General features: G+C 50.1%; 1 protein-coding gene across 1 annotated transcript; it reads left to right on the forward strand.

Moving 5' to 3' along the window:
* The first annotated feature begins 7,237 nt into the window (after positions 1–7,237).
* LOC123410045 (L-type lectin-domain containing receptor kinase IX.1-like) lies at positions 7,238–9,588 on the forward strand. Its single transcript, XM_045102926.1, has one exon. The coding sequence runs from the start codon at positions 7,324–7,326 to the stop codon at positions 9,406–9,408; it is 2,085 nt and encodes a 694-aa protein (XP_044958861.1). The 5' UTR covers positions 7,238–7,323; the 3' UTR covers positions 9,409–9,588.
* The last annotated feature ends 702 nt before the right edge of the window (positions 9,589–10,290 follow it).

The raw sequence follows: 10,290 nt of genomic DNA on the forward strand, positions 1-10,290 counted from the left end.
AGACAACGATCCTTCGCAACGGTGCACACTTAGGGGAATACGTTCTCGAAATTTTAAGAGGGATCATCTTATTATGCTACCGTCGTTCTAAGCAATAAGATGAAAAACATGATAAACATCACAATGCAATCATATAGTGACATGATATGGCCATTATCATCTTTGCCCTTTGGATCTCCATCTTCAGGCATCGCATGATCATCATCGTCACCGGCGTGACACCATGATCTCCATCATCATGATCTCCATCATCGTGTCTCCGTGAAGTCGTCACGCCAACTACTACTATCACTACTACTATAGCTAACCGTTAGCACATGGCGTTGAATCTCATACAATAAATTAAGACAACTCCTATGGCTCCTGCCGGTTGTCATACTCATCGACATGCAAGTCGTGAAACCTATTACAATAACATGATCATCTCATAAATCATACATGCAACATCACAAGTTTGGCCATATCACATCACATGTCAAATCCTGCAAAAACAAGTTAGACGTCCTCTAATTGTTGTTGCAAGTTTTACGTGGCTGATTTGGGTTTCTAGCAAGAACGCCTTCTTACCTACGTGACAGCCACAACGATGATATGCCAAAGCTATTTACCCTTCATAAGGACCCTTTTCATCAAATCCAATCCGACTAGAGTAGGAGAGACAGACACCCGCTAGCCACCTTTATGCACGGTGTGCATGTCTGTCGGTGGAACCAGTCTCACGTAAGCGTACGTGTAAAGTCGGTCCGGGCCGCTTCATCCCACAATACCGCCGAAAAATAATAAGACTAGTAGCGGCAAGAAAATTGACATATCATCGCCCAAAACTTTTGTGTTCTACTCGTGCATAGAATCTACGCATAGAAAACCTGGCTCGGATGCCACTGTTGGGTAACGTAGCATAAATTCAAAATTTTCCTACGCCATATTCAGATCTTCCTATGGAGAGACCAGCAACAAGAGAGGGGTAAGAGCATCTTCATACCTTTGAAGATCGCTACGCGGAAGCGTTGCTAGAACGCGGTTGATGGAGTCGTACTCGCAGCGATTCAGATCGTGGTGTGATTCCGATCTAGTGTCGAGCTACGGCACCTCCGCGTTCAACACACGTGCAGCCCGGTGACGTCTCCCGCACCTTGATCCAGAAAGGAGGAGGGAGAGGTTGGGGAAGAACTCCAGCAGCTCGACGGCGTGGTGTCGATGGAGAGACGAGGTCTCCCGGCAGGGCTTCGCCAAGCACCGGCGGAGAGGAGGAGGAAGAAGGGCAGGGCTGCGCCTAGGGAGAGGGAGAAGTCTGGCTCCCAAGGGCCAAAACCCCTCTCTATTTATAGGAGGAGGGGAGGGGGTGCGCCACCCCTAGGGTTCCCCCTAGGTGGTGCGGCAGCCACCAGATGGGAAAGGGTGGCAGCGGCTAGGGTGGGAGGGGGTTGCGCACCACGTGGTGGGCCTAAGGCCCACCTGCGCCTAGGGTTGCCCCCTCTCCCACCACTTGCGCATTGGGCTGGGTGTGGGAGGCGCACCAGCCCACCTAGGGGCTGGTTCCCTCCCGCACTTGGCCCATCTAGCCTCTTGGGGTCGTTGCCCCCCTTTGGTGGACCCCCGGGGTCACCTCCGGTGGTCCCGGTACGTTACCGGTGACGCCCGAAACACTTCCGACGTCCAAAACCATCCATCCTATATATCTATCTTTACCTCCGGACCATTCCGGAGCTCCCCGTGACGTCCGGGATCTCATCCGGAACTCCGAACAACTTTCGGTAACCTCGTATAATAATTCCCTATAACCCTAGCGTCATCGAACCTTAAGTGTGTAGACCCTACGGGTTCGGGAGACAGGCAGACATGACCGAGATACCTCTCCGGCCAATAACCATCAGCGGGGTCTGCATACCCTTGGTGGCTCCCACTTGCTCCACGATGATCTCATCGGATGAACCACGATGTCAAGGATTCAATCAATCCCATATACAATTCCCTTTGTTTGTCGGTATAGAACTCGCCCGAGATTTGATCGTCGATATACCAATACCTTGTTCAATCTCGTTATCGGTAAGTCTCTTTACTCATTCCGGTAGCACGTCATCGTGTGACTAACTCCTTAGTCACATTGAGCTAATGATGATGTTATACCGAGTGGGCCCAGAGATACCTCTCCATCACACGGAGTGAAAAATCCCGATCTCGATTCGTACCAACCCAACAGACACTTTTGGAGATACCCGTAGTGCACCTTTATAGTCACCCAGTTACGTTGTGACGTTTGATACACCCAAAGCACTCATATGGTATCCAGGAGTTGCACAATCTCACGGTCGAAGGAAAAGATACTTGACATTAGAAAAGCTTTAGCATACAAACAACACGATCTAGTGATATGCTTAGGATTGGGTCTTGTCCATCACATCATTCTCCCAATGACGTGATCCTGTTATCAATGACATCTAATGCCCATGATCAGGAAACCATGATCATCTATTGACTAATGAGATAGCCAACTAGAGGCTTGCTAGGTATACATTGTGATCTATTTATTCACACATGTATTACTGTTTCCTGTTAATACAATTATAGCATGAACAATAGACGATTATCATGAACAAGAAATATGATAATAACCATTTTATTATTGCCTCTAGGGCATATTTCCAACAGTGCTCCTGTGCTTCCCCCGGAAGCAAGGCTGTACTTCTCGCAAAATACATATTTTTCTTTTTTCCATTTACTAGTGTAAGGACAACTATGGTTTTTCCCTTACAAGAAGAAGCAAGGCTATGTTTTTTGTGAAAGCACATGTTGTGCTTCTAGTGGAATAGTGTTGCTCCCAAAAAAATAATGAAAAAAATGCCCAAACCACGACACATGGCGACGGTTGGACGCACCACTTGTCGTGCTCTCAAGTGAAAACAAGATGGCATTTGCGGGTGCCCTTCGACACCCATATGAATTTACAAAATAACTGTTTTTTTCTTTTGGCTAATTCAAAAAATCGCTCACACCATAGTTTTTTTTAGGATACTTACACCATAGTCAAGCACGTGCTTCCAACCCAACAATCCCCGATGGACCAAGACGGACACTCCTCGGTCCTAAACCCTAAACCTTAAACCCTACAAGCGTTAACGACGAGACGAATGGAAGCCCAACTCAAGAAACACCCTATCTACCGCCTTTAGTGGCGCCACGCGAGACCGCCGGTACCAGCTACCGGCACAACCACCGCCAACGAGCTCGAACACTCCGAGCCCCCTCCGGTCGATGAAACCAACGCGAGCGACTTGGTGCGCCAAGTCAAAGAAGGAATTTGGAGGATCCCCTTTCCATTGGGGCGACCGCATGCCCGTTTCCTACATATGTGCGAGAAATCACCAGATTTTGGAGGATCCCCTTTCCATTGGCGCGAAACAACTTCTTCCAGCTTCAACTCCTGCCTTCACCGTCGCCTACCCGACCTTCGGCCTCACGGTGCCGAAATTTAACCGGATGGATTGCCCATCAGCCCCGGGGATGCCATACCATGTGCGACCGCCACTGTCGGTCTGTTTTTCTGGGCCTCCCATGGCTTCAACTTTGACCGTCACCACTCCAATTTCTCCTGCCGCCCCCTCCACCACCAATAAAAAGTGGCGAAGGAGCCATCTCATGCAAGGGATCGTTGGAGCCAGCGCGGTACTACGGAGTGTCGACCCCGCTCCGGTTCCAAGCGCCCGGGCCAAGAGGAAGAAGACTGGCTCGGCCGGCCCCGCGGGTGCGCGGGGGAAGGTCCCGAGGGAGAAGGCGATTGCGTCAAGGGGTCATGATCCTCCTGTGTCTTCGGCCGATCCCGACATCCACATTGACGGCAAAGCCGCAGGCCACACCCACAATGTGTTTGATGAAAGAACCGGGAGGTAAACATCTTGCTTTTCTCCGGTCATATTTGTTTCTGCCGTTCAGAATACTTTCTTGAGTTTTCGCCATTGTCTTTTGTAGCCAAAATGTGCCATGCACATATACAAATTTGTTGGCTAAGAGCACGGTGAATTTGAGTGTCCCCGCTTGCTGATTACGACGCATCATATGTCGAGGTCGATGCGGAGGTGAATGGCGAACATGAAGACACGAGGAAGTTCAAGAAATCGAGGAGGCCGACTAAGACGCTAGGGCGGGTGCACGGAGAGGCGTCGCAACTACACGAAGACGGAGGATGTGTGCTTAGTAGAAGCATTGGAAATCATTTCTATTGACGCCGTTGTCGGCAAGGATTAAACTACGGTAACTATTGGCAAAGAATTGAGGATAACTTTCATCAAATGAGGCCATAACCATCCGGTCGGACCAGGTAGGGTCTTCAAGGGCGTTGGGACACCATCAGCAAAGCTTGCACCCGTTGGTCCGGATACTTGGAGCAAGTGCGGAATGCACCACCGAGTGGCATCACTATTGATGATCACGTGGGAATTTTTCATCCATATGGGACAAACCGTGTTCGTACGAAGGCTATGAGCTCATAATTGTCTCGATATTTCTTTGTAGGATTGCGTCGCCAATGAGTAATACAAGCAAAGCTCTTCAAAGGGCCGGTCATTCAATCTTCAACGTTGTTCGGTTAGGCTCTGGGATAGTGAGAACTGGAGGGTGAGGTACAAAGAATTCCCACTAGATAGAGGCGTGAAAGTGTAGGTTGAGGATGATGTTGATAGTGATGATGCACCAAGAGGGTGAAGAAACAAGGACAAACCGGATGGAAACAAAAAAAAAGTGAAGAGGACGTCCGACGCAATATCTTTGTGGGATCAAATTGGTGCGATGGCAAAGATAAAGGAGGCCATGCTAGCCAAGCATTGGTATGCAAAAGTTGCCATGGCCGAGAAGAAAGAGAAGCATAGAGAGGAGAAATGGGAAAAGAGGCGTGCCTTTGAGGAGCGCAAGCTCGCCCTAGAGGAGCAAAAGAGGAAGGACGAGAGGATCACCGAGGAGGACTGGTTCATGGTGATGAATCCAGAGGGCATGGATGCAATGGAAGAGAATTTTGGGAGATGAAAAGAATGGAGATCATGCTCCGGAAGAAGATGGAACTTCAAAATCTTATGGCCAGTTGTGGTGTTGGGTTTGGTGAGGGCTTTTCTTTCGGCAATGGTGGTGGTGGCCTTGGCATGGGTGGTGGTAGTGGCTTCGACATTGGTGGTGGTGGTGCCAGCTTCGGCATTAGTGGTGGTGGTGGTTGGTTTGGACTTGTGGTGGTGATAGCGGCTTTGGCATTGGTGGTTTTAGCATGTGTGGTGGTGCTTCGGCAAGCTATGTGAATGGTGGTGATGGTAGTCGTGCTCAATCTTTGGTCCAAGTTCATGAAGATGGTGGTGCAAGCTTTTCGGTTCAAGTTCATGAAGATGGTGGCGCGAGCTCCGTGGTTCAAGTTCATGAAGATGGGGGTGCGAGCTCTACGGTTCAAGTTCATGGAGGTGGTGGTGCGAGCTCTGCGGGTCAAGTTCATGAATGTGGTGGCGTTGATGGCGACGTTCTTCGCAACAATGAGAATATCGCTTGAATTATCTATGTGGTTTGAGCATCTTTTGTCTTGTTTTATCGCACATCCATGAACCTAAACTTGATACCTACTCCCTCCGTTCCTAAATATAAGTCTTTATAGAGATTCTACTAAGAGACTACATACGGATGTATATAGACATACTTTAGAGTGTAGATTCATTCATCTTGTTTCGTATATAGTCACCTAGTGAAATCTCTTAAAAGACTTATATTTAGAAACGGAGGGAGTAGTATATTGTACATGATTTGGGACGTAATGAACTAACATGATGATTTACTAGTGATGTATAAATATGATGATAAACTTGTTTTAATGCATTTGTTGTAATGAAGTTCACTATATTTACGAAACGACAAGCCCTTCAATGCGGAATAGATCCCGCATGCGCGTCCCACAAAATAATTAGGGAATCGTTTCCCATCCGCGCGCGCGGACCCTTGCAACATTTTTCCCATCCGCGCGCTTCTCCGGTCAATGGATGCAACATTTTTCGTCTAAATATGTTGCAACCTGCGTCATTTTTGCTGCAAGCGTTTTTTTACTATATTTTGTCTCGGTAAAAAAAGCTGCATATACGTTTGGTTGCAACTCTAGTTCGTCGGATTTTTTTGTTGCAATCGATATTTTTTACTTTTTGCTACAACCGTGTTAATTTTTGCTACAACCGACATCATGTTTTGCTGCAACCGTTCACTAAAAAGTTGCATACACGTCACGTAAATTTTTGTTATAATCGGCGTTTGACTTTTGCTACCACGTATCATCAGCTTCGTTTTTTTGCTACGATCACGTAGATATTTTTTTGCTATAAATTTTGTTTTTTGTTGCAACCGTTGAAAAAATTGCCGCATCGCATCGAAATTTTGCTGCATAGGGAGGAAAATGTTGCATGCGGATCCAACGGTGCAGACGACGCGGGGTTGGTGGATCCTGCGGCCCACGTGCGGCCGGCCGAAAATCTGGACCGACGCGCCGGCGCAGATCACTCCCCAAATAATTACGGAACAGGTTTGCTGGGATCTGTTGTACCGGAGGGCTCGCCGTCCTATATTTTTTTTTTTTTTTTTTTTTTTTGCAGGAGCCGTGGAACAATTTTTACGGAGCAATCGTCCACGAGGTCTGCTAGAGATGCTCTTATCCTCAACCGGACCCAATCCCAGCCACCGGCGAGAAACACCACCTAGTGATCTCAGCGCGGCGCGCCAATAGCAGATGTGTCCAGATCCGAGACTACTGCTGCCGTGTCCGCCATCGCCGATAAACTATCGCCGGTAGTTCTCCGTCTGACTCCGAGTCGCCGTCCCAAAGAACCCAGAACTGTCTTCTTGGGACGTGAGGTCCGGAAACTCTTGGTTTGTGTGGACGACCGTTAAACTCCAGACGCGAGTGGTAGATTCAGTCATAGCTGCAGCTCAGTCAGAGGAGCTTCGCTAGAAAACTTCAAAATTGACCGTGACAGCTAACAAATTCCATGACGACTGGCTTGTCTGGACAGTACACTCTTTGGCTCGATCCCTAGTCTATTTTCTTGCTTTCGGGGTGGAGACCAGTTCAAAATTGACCGTGACAACTAACAAATTCCATGACGTTCATTGGTCCGAGCTACTCATCACTTTTGTCTTCACTGAACTCTGCGTCGTCCGGTCGCCGGTTTGAAATGTCGATGAGCTATGATTCGCCAAAAAATGAAAATGTCGATGAGCTATGCAATTATCTCTTCCCCCTATTTTATAATGCTCTCCTCAAGCTAGATTCCTCATTGTCAAGCTTCCAGGCAAGCACCGTACCAAGGGCAAGCCATGGGCTCCCGCCGTCTTCCTACTCCTACCACCTTAGTCCTGCTGCTGCTGCTACACCTCTACTACGCGCCGCGCTGGGCCTTCTCGCTCTCCTTCAGCCTCAACTTCTCCGACCCCAGTGCCGGCTCATGGGTCGACCTGGACGGCGACGCATCCATCACTCCGCCGAGGCTCGAGCTGACGGGAAACGTCCAGAGCAGCGTCGGCCGGGCGTCGTACCGACACAAAGTGCCGCTGTGGAACAGCGACACGGGCGAGATGGCTAGCTTCACCACCAACTTCTCCTTCCGAATCACGCCGGAGAAGACCGGCGTGACAGGCGACGGGATGGCCTTCTTCCTCGGGCATTTCCCTTCGGAGATCCCGCCTACCAGCAAAGGCGGCGGCCTCGGCCTCCTCCCGGCCTTCACCGACGGGACGGGCAGCACCCGGATCGTGGCCGTGGAATTCGACACTCTCCGCAACTCGCACTATGCCGACATCAACGGCAACCATGTCGGCATCGACGTCAGCTCCGTCACCTCCGTGGCGTCCACGGACACGACGACCAGGCCGGGCAAGAACCTCACGTCCTCCTACGTTATGGAGGCCACTGTGAGGTACTATAACGTGTCCAGGATGTTGGCCGTTGATCTCCTCATCGACGATGCCTTGTACAAGGTCAATGCAACCGTCGATCTGAGCAGATGCTTACCGGAGGAGGTTGCTGTCGGCTTCTCCGCGGCCACCGGCGACTTCTCCGAGCAGCACCAGATACTGTCATGGTCGTTCAGTTCCACTCTACCTCCTCTTCCGAAGAGGAAGAACCGCAAAAAGTTAGTGATGATCCTACTATCCGTACTAGTCCCGTTGCTCCTTTTATTATTAGTGTGTTCGGCCGTGGTGCTATGGCGGCGACACAAGAAAATGGGACAAAATATGGACAGCCAAGAACGGTGTGCCAACAGAACCGACCTCGAGAGAGGTGTGGCCGCCGGCGGTCCCAGACGGTACACCTACAACGAGCTGGCTGCCGCAACCAGACACTTCGCGGAGGAGGAGAAGCTCGGGCGAGGCGGCTTCGGTAGCGTTTACCGGGGCCACCTTACGCTCACATCCGCAGCCGCCGACCATCGTGCGGTGGCGGTAAAAATGTTGTCGGCGGAGTCATCGGCGCAGGGGAGGAAGGAGTTCGAGGCCGAGGTGAGGATCATCAGCAGGCTGAAGCATCGGAACCTTGTGCAACTGCTGGGTTGGTGCGACAGCCGCAAGGGGCTCCTGCTCGTCTACGAGCTGGTCAGAGAGGGCAGCCTAGACAGGCACCTCTACAGCAAGGACGGCAGGCATCTGACATGGCAACAGAGGTACAAGATAATCCTCGGCTTGGGGTCAGCGCTGCACTACCTCCATGGAGAGTGGGAGCAGTGCATCGTGCATGGCGACATTAAGCCCAGCAACATCATGCTGGACTCGTCGATGAGCACCAAGCTCGGGGACTTCGGGTTAGCCCGGCTAGTGGACCACGACACGGGGTTGCTGCAGACCACCAAGGCCGTGCTCGGCACCGTCGGCTACATCGACCCGGAGTTCGTCAACACGCGCCGGCCGTGCACCGAGTCGGACGTGTACAGCTTCGGTGTCGTCCTCCTGGAGATCGTCTCCGGCCGGCGGCCGGTGGTGGAGACCGCGGGGAAATCCTTCACACTGCTCAGGTGGGTGTGGAGCCTGTATGGAAGGAATGTGATCCTCGACGCGGCGGACGAACGGCTGAGGGGTGATGAGGCCGAAGAGCGGTGGATGGTGAGGGTGCTTGTCGTCGGGCTCTGGTGCGCGCACCCGGACCGGAGCGAGCGGCCGTCTGTCGCCCAGGCCATGCATGTCCTGCAGTCCGACGAGGTGAGGCTGCCGGTGCTCGCGCTACAGATGTACAGGACTATGCAATACCCCAGGTCGTCCTCCGGCCCGTATGAGGCCTTCTCCATTGACAGCTCCACCTCTAGTTCCGGTTGTGTGCGTTCTTCCTTCGTCAGCACTGGCGACGACAGTCTTTCTTCTGGATCGTCCTCAACTGCATTGCTACGTCATTCCAAGGATCTAGCTAACTGATTCATCCAAATTTGTAAGTGTGGTGGCCATTATATGTAAGCATCACACTAAACTTAACATTAGGAGCAGCAAACATATTTTTCACATGTGAACCTTGTGGCAATTTTTGGGTAGGAGCCCCCTACCTCTACATCATTGTGATGCACACACAATTGTTTCAATTTACGTCATAGTTTTAAATAGGCGGCTTGAGCAGGATGCCGTATTAAATGGTAAGATGTGCAAATAGCCCGCTATAGCTTCATTATAGGCTTATAGCTGATTTAGAGGTCCGCCCCTATTTATCATATCCCACTATTTAAAACATTGATTAACATTGACGTAAGTCAGTAAGGATAAAGACACAAATAAAATAGAAAAGAACATAGGTCTGACAAGATATGAATAAAATATTACGATTAAATCTACTTTTCCCATAACAATGCCTTTGGATGAATGCCTTCGCTTCGTCGGCACACCGTCCGGCCTGACATGACTAGGACATGAATTTTCATGTTGGTTACCGAGACTAACCACTTAGGACCAACACATCACCAAAAAGACAATGCCTTCAATTGGGCGACCAAAGTAAGCTAAATCCTTGAAGCATTCCATTAAACACTTTTTTTTGCATGCACTAACAAGCAAACATAATTTGACATCTAATGTCACGACAAGATGATGAGTCGACATTCGGATGGGCAATTCCTAGATTGTTTTCGCCAACGCGTGTGGCTGAGGAGAATGTGTGTGACTCTCCGCATCTACAACATATGCGGAAAAACACTGGAAGCGTCGGCGCCGGGTCTGCCCACGCCATGTTCGACAGGATGTCGCAGGAGGACACTGCTGGGTTACGTAGCATAAATTCAAAAAAATTCTACGCATATTCAGATCTTCCTA

The sequence above is a fragment of the Hordeum vulgare genome, chromosome 7H (assembly GCF_904849725.1).
Source record: "Hordeum vulgare subsp. vulgare chromosome 7H, MorexV3_pseudomolecules_assembly, whole genome shotgun sequence".
Lineage (NCBI taxonomy): Eukaryota > Viridiplantae > Streptophyta > Magnoliopsida > Poales > Poaceae > Hordeum > Hordeum vulgare.

Bases quoted from the DNA above. Each gene is read 5' to 3' on its own strand.
- LOC123410045 (XM_045102926.1), top strand. From the start codon at position 7,324: ATGGGCTCCCGCCGTCTTCCTACTCCTACCACCTTAGTCCTGCTGCTG.